The sequence below is a fragment of the Cheilinus undulatus genome, linkage group 10 (genome assembly GCF_018320785.1).
Source record: "Cheilinus undulatus linkage group 10, ASM1832078v1, whole genome shotgun sequence".
In the NCBI taxonomy this organism is placed as follows: domain Eukaryota; kingdom Metazoa; phylum Chordata; class Actinopteri; order Labriformes; family Labridae; genus Cheilinus; species Cheilinus undulatus.
Genome location: NC_054874.1, coordinates 8,593,006 through 8,609,480, shown reverse-complemented (window position 1 = coordinate 8,609,480; position 16,475 = coordinate 8,593,006). Strand labels below are relative to the sequence as shown.

General features: G+C 39.7%; 1 protein-coding gene across 1 annotated transcript in view; it reads left to right on the top strand.

Moving 5' to 3' along the window:
- The window catches only part of atp11c (ATPase phospholipid transporting 11C), an 82,502-nt gene that overhangs the window by 25,526 nt on the left and 40,501 nt on the right, over positions 1–16,475 (top strand). Inside the window, exons 2-3 of the mRNA XM_041797173.1 lie at positions 4,031–4,150; positions 5,618–5,707. Of these exons, the coding sequence (XP_041653107.1) occupies positions 4,031–4,150; positions 5,618–5,707 (210 nt within the window). The remainder of the gene's footprint in view (positions 1–4,030; positions 4,151–5,617; positions 5,708–16,475) is intronic.

Sequence of the window (16,475 nt, the reverse complement as noted above, 5' to 3'; positions counted from 1 at the left end):
ACATCAAACTTGGAGAGGAAAGAACATGTTTTCCCTGATTACACTGGCATAATACAGGTGGCGTTTGCCTTGGCTGCTCTTCAGAGTTGGAGTAAAAAAGACTGATAAATGGACCCAGACTGAGCCGTTGTCCATCACATATCACTCTGCTTTGCTAACAGCAGCATCAGTTTCGCCTTGTGTATGAACTAAAGCATAAGGCATGTGATGACAGTGTTGCAAAAATTCATTCTGCAGCAGAAATTTTACTGGTGACGGTATTGATATGGGTTTGATAAGTAATAAGGATAGACAGAGAAACAAACCTCAGCTGACGTGGGCCTGTTGGCTCTGCTTAAACTACACAAACTTAAAAGGTGAAGCATTTTGGTATGCTTGTACATGTTAACTTTATGAACAGTCAGTATATCAGCAGTAGATATAAGAAATTCTGATCATCTGCCCATGCTGATAATTCACTTTTTAATTAATATTATGCCAATGATATCAGACATCTTTAAAGTTTAATGCCAAAAATTTCGTCCAGGAGGAGCAAAAAAGCTTCAAACTGAGGAACTATCAAAATCTATGATGCACAAAAACATGGCCAATCTTTGATCCAGCTTATTTGCTTTATTGATGAGTAATAGTGAAAAACACACACATGAACAGATAACATCAATACTAGATAATTTAGTACCTTTTAAGGAACAACACAACAGCATATAATTGCACATCTTTAGTATTTTTATTGACTTCTCTGTTAGTTTACCCTTGAAAGTGAGACTAATCTTCATCCCCACTGCGATAGGGAACATCCTTGAGGATAAAGAAGAAGGAGAGGAGGTGGAAACAAATATGAAAGCTGTTACTCTGGCTGATGCAGTGCTCTGGCTCTGTTGCTATCATGATTATCCAGCCCTCGCTTGTGGCTGTCCACCCAAAAGCTAAAGTCAGGACACTAAAGAGGCCATTGAATGAACAGAAAGGCTGCACTCTTTAGGACAAAAAACATCTGTACATGTGTACAGGCGGGATTCATCTAGTTCATTTAAACTGAATTGTAATTGTATTGTGCAGTAATATGATGCACTGTTTGTTTTTGCTCCTTCATTATTAAACAGACTGAGCAGTGTTCACATATGAGCTTTCTGCACAAATCCCCTTACTTAGTCATTATTATAAAATTGTAACAATGCTGCTTTATAATCTTTTGTAGAACTATATAATTAAATCTTTCACAAGCCTTTAAAGAATGTTAATGAATGGATTTTTCCATTTACAGTTAACAAGTGATGTTTAAGAGCCTCCAGTACTTTACATACAGACGAATAGAGCCCAAAGGCTGCACACAGTATGAGGGAAAATGGTTTTAAATTCTTGAATCAATTTTTAATTTATAATTTACAAAAGAAAATTATTAACAAATCAGATGTAGAAAGTGAGACATTTAACCATTTCATGAAAAATATGATCTCATTTTGAATTTGATGGCAGCAATGCATCTCAAAAAAGAAGGGACAGGGCCATGTTTACCATTGTGGAGCATCCTCTATTCTTTTAACAACAGTCTCTAAACTTCTGGGAAGTGAAGAGACCAGTAGCTGGAGTTTTGGGAGAGGAATGTTGTCCCATACTAGTCTGATTAAGGATTCTAGCTGCTCAACAGTGCTGGATCCTATTTTCTGGATTTTCTTTTATAATGCAGCAAATTTTTTTTTTTTTAATCGGTAAAAGGTCTAGACTGCAGGCAAGCCATTTCAGGACCCATACTCCTCTACTGTGAAGCCATGCTGTTGTGATGGATGCGGTATGTGGTATAGCATCGCTGAGCTGAAATATGCAAAGCTTTCCCTGAAAGAGACAGCTCATTGGACATCTGTTCAACCTGAGTCTGAAACTGGGAAGGGTGCCACGCCTTGGGCGACGTCCTGCATGGTACCAGTGCCAAAGGCCCTGCATCCCAAGGACCCTAGCTGCTACAGGCCGGTGGCCCTAACATTCCACCTCATCAAGGCCCTAGAGCAGCAAGCCTTGCCACCTGCGGCCCCTGATGAGCTCGTCCATGGACCCGTGCAGTTCGCATACCAGCCCAGCATCGGATTGGACAATGCCATTATCTTCCTCCTCCATCGAGCTCTGTCTCACCTGGAGTACCCTGGGAGCTCTGTTCGGGTCCTCTTCCTGGACCTCAGCAGTGCTTTCAACATCATCAGCCCAGACATCATGAGGGACAAGCTGGAGCTTTTGGGGTTGGACCAACACCTCACATGCTGCGGAGTACCTCACCGCCCACAGTATGTGAGGACCTGGGACTGTGTGTCAGAGACTGTCCTCTGCAGTGTAGGGGCCCCCCAGGAAACAGTGCTGGCGCCACTACTCTTCACCCGCTACACTGCTGACTTTTCCCACCGGTTACCCACCTGCCACCTGCAGTTCTCTGATGAATCTGCCATTGTTGGACAACAGGTCATACAGAGGACTCGTCCAGGACTTTGTGGACTGGTGCCAGCAGAACCACCTCCAGATTAACGCTGGAAAGACCAAGGAGCTGGTTGGATGTTAGTCTGGAAAGATGTAAACTCCATGGGCACGCTTCCTTTGCAGTCGTTGAAGAAGCAGTCTCTTAGACACATACCTCAATAGGTAGCATTCAGTAGTCTCCTGTTTTTAAGGTAGCCAAGAGTTGTAGTTGAGACTGCGGTCTTCTTTTTTTATCTTTTTTGTGTTTTTCTTGATGGAAGTTTCCCATTCTTTCTCTCAAAGATGTCCTGGACTATCTATCTTCTTGTTGTCATTGATTTCAACATATGTTGTCAACTTAAATGTGAAATAAAGCTACAACTCAAAGATATAACTCAAGAGTGCATCTGTCCTGCTGCCAACTGGTCTGGTTGGCCATCAACATATAGATTTGTGTATGTATATATGTGAGTATAGGTGTGCATATAAATATCTCCGCTATCCAATCCGTTATATATCCAACATGTACATAACAGCTATAAATACAATTTATAATTTTTTAATTTGTAAGTTACATTTTTTTATTTCCTATTTTGTAATCATTATACTAATTGAATGCTCTTTTTACTCTCTTGCGTGCTTTGTTTACACCACTCTTGCCGCTGTAAATTTGGAATTTCCCCTTGTGGGACTAATAAAATAATATCATATCTTATCTCTTATTTTTATGTTCTATTGTGTTTAAAATATGGGTTTATGAGATGTGCAAATCATTACATTCTGTTTCTATTTACAATTTGCACAGCATCCCCAATCTGGAATTGGGGTTTTATAAATTAAAGTGAAATCCTGCTTCCCAGCTTCTCTCTGTCATTCAGCTTCCTATTATAGAAAAAGAATATACCAGCCTCCCAATGGTGAGGCATGTGTGCACATATATCTTTGCGTATCACCTTGCCATCTGCATCACAACAAGATAGCCCAACCCATAAATCTGAGCGCAGCATTTTTCTCTTGGCTGCTCACATTTATTACTCGTTTATTATCGATGAGTGACCACCACATAGAGGAGAAATTAAGTTATAGTCCTTGCGTGATCCCCATTTTGGCCCGCTGACCCTTGTCATACTTTTTTTTGTCCCCTCTCTGAGGTATTGGCTGACGCTCAACTGTTTTCCAGTAGAATGCTCTCAGCCTTTTTTAATTTTCTGCACCCCAGTAGAAATTTTAATCTCTTAATTCTTGACTTGTGGGTGGACTTTAGGCTTCATCGCACTGTAAAATGTTTTATGGTCTCTACAAATCCTTGGTGGTTATTGTGGATTTTCTGCAGCTGAAATAACAGGGATCAGTGTAACAATTCACATGTTTTATTGATTTATTCTACATCCCTCTTGGTAATTATTGGCAAGACAATTTAAGCCTTTCCTCTTAGGTTAGTTTTTATTTCCTTAGATTCTCATGCAGGTTCAGTGTCTTATCTGTGTTTATTTGAAGAGAGGTACATTAAATGACTAACACATCCTCCCTTTTTTTTCTCTCTCTTTTCATCTTCCTCCCCTCCCACCTCTGCTGCTTCCTCCTCCAGCTTGGTGGCGATGAGAGAAGAGTGGACAGTCGGACTATCTACGTTGGTCATCGCTCATGTTCAACCAGTGAGGCTTTCATCCCACCCAAGTTCTGTGATAACAGGATCGTGTCCTCCAAGGTGAGAAAGACACTCACACTCACAAATCCCTGCGCAGCAGTCTGGCCCTGCACTGAGATGAAATTCATATACCTCTCAGTTTGTTTCTCTGCTCCTCTGCATATTACATTCCAACTGCCTCCAGGCTATTTTTTTTCTTCGCTTATCTAACACTTGGAATTCAAAATGAACTCTTGAACAGTCCTGAGCATTCCCCGTGTCTTCCTCTTTTTATTCCTGCCACTCCACATGCTTGTCCTCACTCCCTACGGAAGGAGATTATTTGTCTGTCAGGGGAGCAGTGAAATACACCACTGCTATTAATGTACTAGCAGGGTGGGCACTTTGGTCCTACCCCTATTTTAGTCTGATAGGCCTCACTTCCTTTCCTGCCACCTAAATCTCACCCGTCAGTCCGGTGTCAGCGCTAGCACACAGGTTATGGATATGAAGGGTGATGAGGGGAAGGAAACGCAGTGTGAGAGTGAGACAGGAGTGGGATTTATAGTGGTGCAGAGGGTCCTGGTGAGGATGGGCCAATCAATCGGCTCCTGCCAGTATGTCAGGGTAAACAGCCTTTAATTACCCTGGCTGTAGTGTTTATGTTCCCCCATGCCTCTACTCTCCATCATCCTGTTGCTTTTGCACTTTGCAATGACCAATCTTTGCTTCTCCTCTTTTTCTCTCTCAGTGCTGCTGCTGCTGCTGCTGTTGCACCGCACCGCCGCACTCACCCACCCTTGCTCCAGCCCACCCCCCTTTTCTCATTACTTCCACTCTCTTTTCTCTCTGGCAAAATGAGATGGACCATTCTGCTGCGGCTGCATTTCAACACTATCCCCATGCAGACATTTCCCCCTTCATAAATGCCGGCTTATTGCCATTTCTTTGTGATTCCCTGTGTGTATTTGTGTTTTTCATCCTGATACTTTGTTATTTGACACAAAGTTACCAGCAGAGTATTGCTGAGCTGCCTCTCAGGGGTTTAAGTAGATAAAAGTTTCGCTTCAGCCGCGATTGTATCAGCAGTCATTGCCACTTAAAACAACAAAACACACACAGAAACAGTCACCAACCCTGATAAGTTCATTGGCTCAGCGTTCAAGGGGAGCCAAATTAAGCAGATAAATCGCTAATCTGAATCAATGGAATACCTGCGCTCTCCTAAGGCCCTTCTCCCGAGGCGATACAAAGAACAGAGACTACGAGCTATTGAAGCTGCCTTTCCTCTCCCCTTCCTCAGTTCAGACAGAATGCACACATGCAAGAGATTGTGAATATCGAATGCCTCTAATCTCTCTCCTTTTCTGCCAAGCCTTTCTACAACCTCCCAAAGTTTAGCAGAAAAACATCTTGCCTGAATGGGAAAATTAAACCAAAAATAAAGAAATAAAGAAATAAATAACAGAAAAAAGCAGGCTACAGAAACTGTTATATCTTTTTAACTTCTCTGTGACTAACATGAGTGTTTTCTCTCTTCCCCTTTAGTATACAGTTTGGAACTTTCTACCAAAGAACCTGTTTGAACAGTTTAGAAGAATTGCCAATTTCTACTTCCTTATCATCTTCCTGGTGCAGGTAAGAACAAGAATTCTGTGTGCTCACACCCAAACAAAGATTTTTTCATACTTAATGACAATCTCATGGGTGCATTTGGGGTTGAAGTGACACAGGGCCTGTGTATGCACGTTTGATAAATATTTTAGAAAACATAAAAAAAACAGGTTAGGACCTGTTTATGATTGACCTGAATGGGTTAATGTGTCTCAGCTTCCTGATCTCTGGTATCAGGTATCAGCGTCTCTGATTACAGTGTGAGTGTGAAAATGTGACCATTTGCATGCTATGAAGGCATGTGTGAAACAGTTGCTGCAGGGGTGAACTACGCCTGTGCTTGTAAGTGCTTCTTGGAAGTTGATCAAGTGCTGGCCTCAAACCACTCAGATAACTTAGCATATAGCAGCTTTTTTTTTTGAGGGGGAGGGGGTATGTTGTCTGTGTTTGGTAGAAGATAGGACAGTGAATAGTGCATGAAATCATTAAGAGAGAGTGGAGGATGACATTCGGCAGAGTGGCCACAGGTCAGATTCAAACCAAGGCTGCTCACAACACAAAACAGTTGTGATTCTTTAATAAATAAAATATTTGTACTTAGGAAGCACTTGTAGAATCACAGATAACTGCCATTAAAATGGAACTGCCTAACCAAAGGGCAGAAGGAGCCACTCATCTTCATTAAACATTTAGTCTTACATAAAATCTCTGTGAAGAAAAGTCACTCTCTGACAAATGTTGGAGTGAACTTCTTCAAGATTAGGCATGTAATACATCAGTCCAACCTTGTATCAAATAACTATAATTTTAACACAATGTATTTATTGTTACAAATTATGATTAAAATTTGAATGCTGTGGGGTAGACTAACCCTATCACAGTTGCCATTAAAATTGGTCACCGTTCCACCCCTACATGATATTTGCAGTTTCTTAAAGTGAAGGAAGGATCCTGGAATAGCAGTTTTTCAAAGTCCTGCCACTGGAGGACTTTCCCAATGTCTAGGATCCTTAAAATTATTCAAAAGACTGAGTCCATCCAACAGAGGATTCTCACATATGCATCCTCTGCTCACATGAATTACCCACAATCCAATGCACATTGTTTTCCTTCTCTTGAAAATAAAAAAAATGGCGATATCAGGAGGAAGCAAGGTCCACTTACACACTTTTAGATGTATTATCCCGTTTTCACCGTAAATCTGTGATCATTGTAATTTTATGGCATTAAAGCAAGTAGTAAAAGCAGTGCCAAAGAATATCATTGTATTATATTACATGATGAATATGGTTATGTGATTTTATATACACATTTTTTATTTTTTATTTGAAGTCATACCTAATAGACAATGATATGATGACTAGCAAAAAGACTTCCAGCATAATTCCTCTTTCAAGTTTTCCTTTAAAATAGAGATGAAAAAAGGGAAAAGTATTAGCAAGAAGATTAAAAAAACAAAAACAAAATAAAACAAAAATTTAAAAGATAAGAAAAAAAATTGCACTTTATATCCATTTGTTTATATATTATATAAAATATGATTTTATGATGATTTGATTGCTTATTAGACAGTGTGCTGTTAGGACTGTATGTCTATAGGTTCATTTATGCTCTACACACATCCAAAAATAGATCAGTACATTTTTAACTTTACAACCGACATTGCTCTCATACTGACATGCATCTATTATGTCGGGGTGGACATTGCAAAACTGGTCCACTAGAAATCCCTGCCCTTCACGGAGCTACTTTGAAGCTGCTCCGTCTGTCCCATAGACTGGAGAAAAAACGGTCCGCCCTCTGCTCGGCTGTGCCCTTGTAGTTGTCTGTCTCTGTGCCCAGATAAGCTAACATCATTGATATGTTTGCGTTTTCTAAAAACTCATTTAGTATTCTGCAATATTTCCTTAAAAAACTTGTTTAAGTTCCACCTGTTTTCAAATTATCCTTCGTTGTGTTTTGCTAGTCTGGGTTGAACTGTTGGCTGCATTGCTTGACACTGCCCCTCACAATGGGCAGCAGTATTACAACATTTGGTCCGTATCCATAAGCTTCGAGAGGACAGACGAAAAATCTATGAAATGAACGCAGAGTAATGACAAAAAGGTCCGTCTGTATCCGTATTTGTGTCAAACATAGAGCTCTTACCTTGCTGAATTTGAGAAACAGCTACCTAAACAGATACCTTGGCCTGCCACAAAAGGCTTCCTGTAATCACTCAAGTTTTCAAATACAGTTTAATCAGTAGTGTGTGGGATGGTTACCTCTCATTGTCTGCTGATCTCTACCTATCTCTCTCTATCACCTGCAGCTGTCCATCTATCTGAATAGATGAAAGTAATCACACAACTTTCTCAGTTATAGCGCCTACAATTGTGATAAAGAAACTCTACCTTAATAGTGTCCATAATAATCATTCTTCAAGTTTCTCTTGTGCAGAGAGAGAGTCTGAGTGAAGCAGAGTAGAGACTGAGATGAGCAGGGGTGCTGGCAGTGCGGTAACTGTTTTACATTTGGGGCTTCATTCAAAATGTTGAGGGCTCATAAACCCCTTGCATTTGCCTCTACTGCCTATGCCTAGGGCAGGCTCTGCTTGTCACCTGCTGCTGTGGAAACAGTGGAAGTTTTGATACATAAAGTGGGAACTGCTTTTGGAAGCTACCATTGGGTTTGTGCCATATCCGTGTTTTGTGCTGCTTCTGGATGATTGATCATTGTTATTTTCTGCAACTAGCTTATGATGCATACCAGGAATGACATTTCTAAACAGCTTTTTCTCCTCATTATTGGGAATTAGGGCTGGGAATTAGTCACAAAATAGATTAAATTGCAATATGGCCTGCTGCAATTTTCAAATCGCAGAAGTTGCAACATTTCTTTAACTTGGAATGTGTCAAAATACCAGTTTAATAAATCTATTTTTTGCAGTGGCAGAGATTTAAGCACATTATGCAAACATTCAAGTGTCAGTTTTTTTATAATGTGAAAAAAACTCCTTTTTGTGTTTTATGTTTGTTTTTTTTTAATGACAAATGCAAAGCAAATCACATTTGCAATATGAACAAAAATAGTTAGTTCATTCTATCTAAAACTGATGAAGCCTAGCGTTACTTACCTCCCCCACCCCAGCCGCCTCCGTTATAGCTTAAAACTTGTTGCACCCCCATATTCAGATTCATGCTACTAAAGATAAAGTCCTCTGTATAATTTCAAGAATAATCACATATTAAATTGCAATCCCAATATTTAGGAAAACATCCCAATTAGATTATTTTTTGCAAACATTCAGCCCTATTGAGAATTCATCCAAGAAAAGGAAATGGTTGATTACTGCTTTGTAAATTACACCTTATGAAGTTCAATTTTTATGAACAAAGTCATCAATCCAAACAGGAATTATACAACAGAGGTGGTTTGAGCTAAGCAGTGCATCTCTACTTCTACTCCTTTGCCATTTTTTTTGATTCAGAGCTTCCTGTTAGCAGAATTTACTTAGCTGTATTTAAATTGCCACCTAGCTGTATGCAATACACCTTCATATAATAGGATAGAAATAATCAGCTGCACACAGAAAGTTACTTGGCTGTGACGTTATTGTGAGCCACAGTAAAGTCAAAATAAAGTTTCAGCGTGCAGCAGATTGTTCCTTTTTTGTTGTTGCCTATATTCCTTGAAACCACCTGAGTAGTACCTGGGCTGCGCAGAGGAAGTCCTGTTTAACATCACACCCTTTCTACCATTATGTACTTTATTCCAGGCCAGTTCATATGTAGCCATGTTAATGGATTTTATTACAGGCTATTAGAAATTACTCAGGGGCGTGTAGATATCTTTATAGCACGTCAGTACAGAATTACTTTAGAATAAGATCACAGGGTTCAAAAGATGAATCAGTGTTTGAGAATCAGTTCAGCATTTAACCCCAGAAAAAGGGGCTACAGTGCCAACAGTTTTTGGACCAGCAGAAATGATATTCTAATTGCATATCTTTTTCATCCCATTATTTTTATGCTATTATAACAGTTTTGCTGGGGTTTTAGTGGCATCGAAATTCTTTCTGTCTGTCTTTGGTAGGTTGTATTCTGTTTGTTTCCTGTTTTCCTATCCATGTAAGTGGAAACTGTCAGCTGGCCAAGAGCGCTGACAATAATGTATTGACTGGCATCTTTATTCCCCTGTTCTATGCTCTGAAGTGACCCCTCCTCTCCTCTCCTCTCCTCTCCTCTCCTCTCCTCTTCTCTCCTCCCCTCTCCTCTCCTCTCCTCTCCTCTCCTCTCTCTCTGCTTGCTCTTCTGTCATCTTTTCCCTTTTATGTTCCCTTTCTGATCTATGAAGATGGAAAATAATGTCCCTCCTAACCTAAACTATGGCAGCAAACAGCCCTCTAGTGTAAACAGGTGCCTGTGATGGGTCTGTTCAGGAGGGATGTGCTTTCTGTAGTCACATACAGACTGAATGAGCTCACAGAGTGACTTCTCCCAAAGGCCCAGCACTGTGCGAAACTGAGAAATATCACTAGGCTGCTGTCACAAAGTAATACCATAATTCTTGAGTCAATGGCATTGTGTTTATATTTCCCCAGGCCCTTGTTTCTTGTTTCTTGTTTCTTGCTGTATTTACTTTTCACTTTTCCGACTTTATTCTCCAGTCAGTCTAGTTCTACTTCATATTGGAGATATAACAGTCTGAACATTTTCTATTACAATTATCATGACCTCAAATATCATATTTATCAGTATTATCACAGTATTGTTTTAATTAGATAGATTTACAAAATGTGCAGATTCATCATTTCAAATCAATTCATCAAGTTTGTTTTTACCCCCGCCGCCACCACCACCACTTTGTATAAAACTAGCAGTATGGGGACTATACACATTATATCTGTACCAAAATTAAAAGTAAATATGAAAATAAATGTGTCAATAAATTTACTTTTACAAAGGTACTTTACTGATAATTTTTGGTACTTTTTTAAAACACATTTTATTGAAATTTTGAAGTTTTGAACACATCACACATTACCCCTTTCCAATGACCAGACAGCATAGCAAGACAGAAATAAATAGCATGCATAAAGGAATAACATATCAAATTTTTAATACTTTTTTGATACCACATTTTAAACAATGTATTACACATTATTTTTTATGCTTGACAGGAAAATACAAAAGTTGTTTAACCTTATATTTTTCTTTCTTAGCTGTGCTATTTTTTAGCATTACAAACCAGAAATCAGTGCTTCTTTGCTGCTCGAAAACACAAGCATGCATTTTAGAGCAGCAAAGCAGAACCAAACAATGGACCCACTGCAGCAGCAAAGTTTGAAGGCAGCATGACATTCACTATTCTCTGTGTATATTTGTTTAAAACCCTTGTGGACTGGTGTTGTTGTGTATGACAGGAAGTGGCAGGTTATTAAAAGTCAAATGACTTTTGAACCATAAAGTGTACCCTCTTACTTTTCCCCCTCTTGAAGCTAGCCATTGCGCCATTCCAACGCTGCTATCTATGCCCTTGTAGCCCTTTAGGGAACTTTTCTAGCAAGCCTGGAACTTGGGTCACTTTCCAGGGTATTTAAAAATTAATTCCACACCAGTAAATCAGATATTGAAAGGGTTACTATCCATTTTTAAACAATTTTGGTTCATTCCTGCCTCTAGCTTTGAATGCTAACCACCATATTGTATCTTACAATGCTTTGTGACAGGCTGACAACCGATGGCAGGCTGCTCTGTCATCATGTTATTCTGTGTCAAACTGTGCATGCTTAAACATGCAGATCATTGTGGAGATGGCCTGAATAGCTCATAATGGAGGGAAAGAGAGACAGAGAGCCTGTGATGTGGCTCTTTGTGTGATTGTCATTTCAATATTTAGGTGTAAAACCCACAATAATTGGCAGGAAATGCAACTTTAAGTGTCACAGAGAGGCTGTGCATTACCATTTTATCTGTTTAACCATGTTATGAGCTCACTTTAGAGCTAAAATATTTACTGTATATTGACTCTGTATCAACCGATGCCTTACACTCTGATATTGTAATTGGTATCAGGAAGGAAAAGATGGTATTGGAACCTCTCTACTTCCTGTGCAATGGATGAGCAGCTAAAGCCAGTGAGTGCATGCTACTTCAACAGTCGGATTTTTTTTTTCTTCAAGCCAACAGTTAAAGGTACTGCATTTTCGTTTAATTTGATTCATCATGCTGATGTTTTTTGACCTCATGAATTGCTAAGCTTCTACTTTAGAGGTCTTTAGGCTTTATTTTGTCGGTGTCTATGCCCTGAACTCCAACAGACAATGTCAGTGAGTGCAGTGAGAGAGCAGAGGAGAGAGACAGTGATGTCTCCTCCTCACTGAGATGTCTCTTTACATCTCTGGTACACCTATGGATGTTTTTTTTTTTTTTTTTTTTTTTTTAAGATTTATTTTTGAGCCTTTTCGTGCCTTTATTAGATAGAGGACGACAGTGGATAGACTCGGAAACAGGGAAGAGAGCGGGGAGAGACATGCAGGAAATGGTGCCACAGGCTGGACTTGAACCTGGGCCGCCTGTGTACATGGTGCGTGCCTTAACCACTTGACTACTGGCGCGCCCCACACCTGCAGATGGTTTTTTCCTAATTCACCTTGGCAAACAAACTCAAGATGCATGCTATCATTATTTACATTTATAATTAAAATATTAATGGTATGATATCAATGGGGGAATTTTATCAGCTATCATTATAACCGGTAACCATTTATTTCTACTCCCATGTTATCCTCAGCAAGGATAAAGGTCTGGATTATGAGCAGTAGTGGTTTAAAGTGTGAAATTATCATGTGGTAATGCCAGAGCAAACCATCAAGCATGCTTGCATCATACACACGGACACATGGATTTATCAGCGTGTGTAAAGCGCACAGCATGAAATGTTTGTTTGTGTGTAAGCACATTGCATGTATGTGTGTGTGCCTGTGTATGTGATGCATGACTCAGTGGGTGTCCTGGGTTTGCTGACGGTGTTTACCCTCGCTGCAGCGTGGTTGGCGTTTCTCCACTAATCCAGCCTCTCTTGAGGGGCTCCTTATCCTAACCACTCAGTTCTTCCCATGCAGCCTGCTATTATATCACAGAGCAGGGATGAGAGGGAAACAGGTACACAGTTCACTCTCATTTTTTGCACTCACATCACGTCGGCAGGAATAAAAATCTTGCCACTTCCCCTGTGAGATTTCATGCAAATGCTCAAGCAGCAACCAAATACCATGCACCCTGCATCTTGCCCTACCCTTCTTTTGTCTCTCTCTTTTGTCATTTGCTCCCTTTTCCCCTTCTTCCCCCCCGCTCTCTCCCACATTCCACCCACCTCTCTGCAGCGCTGCACTGCTGACGTCAGCAGCCAGGAAGCCCTCTGTACTTCTGAGAGCCACAAATAGACACAGGCTGATAAAAAAGCACCACTGGGCTATAAATAGCTCTGCATGTCTTTGCTCGAATTTGATCGAACGGGAATAGAACAGGGGGAGAGAGTGAGAGAAATGGTGATGAGAGAGCAAGGTGGGGAGGGGGGGTGAAAGGGTGGGAGGACACGAGGGGGCCCCATAACGCTGCTCAGGGACTCACGGATCCTGCTGTCTGTCGCTCACTCTGACACACTTCCCCAGCACAGATGAAGGGCTTTGTGCTGCTTTTCTCTGCAGCTCTGATATCACACCAACACATCAGCATCAGCAGCACACAGTCATATCGCTGAGGGTTTTTGGCTTTGCATTTGGTGCAGAGGAGGAAAGGTATCTGACCATCTGGAAGTTTAGCAGGGATTGTTTTGAATCAGTGCAGATAAACAGTGTAAGACGAGCTCCGGGAGAATTATGTGTTGTTTGGCTGTGGTACAGTATCTAAAGGTTTTGTGAAGGTTTTAGTGTTCTTTGGAGTTTGCTGCTGCAGTATTTTCAGTCGGGCAGTTTTAACCCCTTAGCCTGTTCCAGAAACGAGGCCTGTCCTTGGTGCGGTTATGTTTGTGCAGCTTGTCGAGTCTGATTTCACATGCTTTTGTAGCGTGAGATGAAAGAAAGCATTTTTATAGAATCATTGTTGATGAACACTAAAAAAAGACACTGAAAGATCTGTCTCTTTTTATAGTTCTCCGCTGAACAATCGCCATCAAAATTGTCATAGAGGAGCCAAAGACATCACAATCAAACAACATTTAGGCAGAGAGTCAGCTTTGTGAAGCGTTTGCTGTGTGCTGTGGTCACACTTTTTCAAGTCTGGCCATCTGGCTGCTGCATCAGAGGGACATGATGTCCTCGATTGCTCTTGTAGTTCCTTTTTTTTCTCCCTGTGATCAGCCAATCTTCGATCTAGGCAGGTGGAAGGATTTATATCAACTTAAAAGCAAAAAAGGAGTGCTCCATTGCCATCTGTAGTCAGGGAAGTGTGCAAGTGTGAGGATTTAGTCCTGTAGAGAGTGGAGGTTTAACATAACCTGTTTAAAGGTATATAATTATTTTCAGAGCAGACGTTAGAGCTGGTTTATTGTGGAAATATCATAATCATGATTATTTTTGATTGTTGTTAAAATTAGAACTATCATATATGATTACTAATTGGTTTTACATCTGCATCTGTGCAAGAGTTTCAAATGATCAGGCTCGAGAAAGCCGCTGTGTTGCCTTGAGAGGCCTAAATTATAACTAATGCACATCAATCAGATATGTTAGTCACTTATTTTAAAGGTATTTGTCATACCTTTAAGGAGATGGTTGAAGTTATTGAACAGATGTCAGGGATGCTCCTTTAAAAAAACTATATTAAGAAACACAGGTGCAGAAAACCCTGCACGCAGAAGTGAGTCATAAAGGGAGGCAAAACATTCAATGAATATTCAGTTTATTTCAACAGTTGTATTAATCCCTTAAGGGGCAATTGTTACAGACATAAAACACAGATGAAAACACAGTGACACAGGGAGCAACAACATGCAAGCTAAAAAATATGAAACAAGACCTAAAACAAATACAGATAAAAAAAATTAAGCTGAAGAATGAATGGACTAAAAATAATAGGGATTAGTCTAATAAAGGGATTAAAAGGGTCTGTGAGGGTAAAAAGACAAAAGACTGTAAGAAATGTAAAATCCTAAGAAGCATATCACCCAGAACCTGATCATATCAATAATTTGAAAAGCATGTACAAGTTACACTTGTGATTTATGGCTGTTTTTTTTTGGTGAAGAAACTTACAACTTTGCAAAGTGACTTCAGCAATAAAATAGCCCTGGAAACAATTTCAGAATTAAAGCCTTGTATGAAAATGTAAGTAGTCCTTTCATCAAAAAATCAGATTACACTTTCACTAGGGGTTGGCAGATTATCTGCCTAACGACTATTTATGCTGACATTTGGCTGATTATTGATATCAGCATTTAATTAATATATAGTGGATAAAGTTAGTTAATCAAAAGGTACATTACTTTTCTTGCATGTCTCCTCCTTTAGCCTTGTTTTTACTCACCACAGTCTCAACGAATGCCCTTTATACAACATAATCTGATTGGCTAGATGTCACATGAGTATTATCCAATCGGCACTTACGACAGGGTGCTGCTGACAAAGTGAGAATATGGTATCACTTCCTGTTTTCCTACTTCTACTGTGCTGCTTTGTGTTGTTTCTAAAATTGATAAAGCTGGGACTCAAATGTTTTTTTTTTTTCCTTCATGTTTTTGTTCACGCAATTTTACTTTTGCCACATGAAGCATTTTTTTTTTAATGTTTTTGTTGAGTTTTTGGTAGAACAATGTAAAAAGTAATCACAATGATAAAGCTCTCCTGTGCACTTGAATATGGTATAACTTAGGCATATGTTACTCATCTCACATGGAATACTTTTATTTGTAGTAACAGCAAGGTGAACATATATATAAAAAGATTAAATAATATCGGTCAACAGCAAAGATAAAGAAAGTAATAGGGGAAAGAGTTGAGAACAAGTGAGAAGGGTGTCGATATAAAAAATTAGAAAGAGGAGCCAAGTTTAAAAAACAAAAAATGTCTTTACTGAGCGCTTCACAATAAGTACATTTTGCACATTATGATAAATGCATATCAGTTTCAAATATCGGTTATCAGTATCCATAACTTAGTATTTCTGTATCAGTGTCGGCTATGAAAAACCAGTATAGCTCAAACCCTTGCTATTACTCTGAAATGCATCCCAGTGGCCTACCGTACCTGAAGGCTCATTCATCAGCTTCAGATTGAGCTAAGCTCAAATTGCCACACATGACTTGTAAATTCAACTGTTTAATTACTGTTTACTTTTAATTATCTTGTTTTCATGATCATGGGAGCTAAAATTATAACCATAATTGAAGTAAATTTATCAGTATGAGTAGATGTCCAGTGGATGTTGAACTTTAACACCAGTCTCACACCAACATTAATTACACAGTTCCCCACTCCCCCCTCTGTATTCTGCCTCCGTCCAGATGCAGCCATCTGTAGATCTCTTTCTCTTTCTAACATACTTTGTCCAAATTTGATTAGGTTCCTATTTTTTTAAGGTCATCAAGACCAAACAAAGTATTGTCTTTGATTTGGAATGTTAGTTGGTACAACTTGAATTGCGCTTGACTGATGAAACTTGTGTTACAACATACAGCATCCCTGAGTGGGCGGGGTTGTCATTCCTCCACTATGTGACATGGATAATGGTTGGCGAGGGACGGGTTCATGAGGGAAAACAAACACGAACACAAAAACCAACTTTTGTAACTTCTGTGTAAATACAGAGCTGAA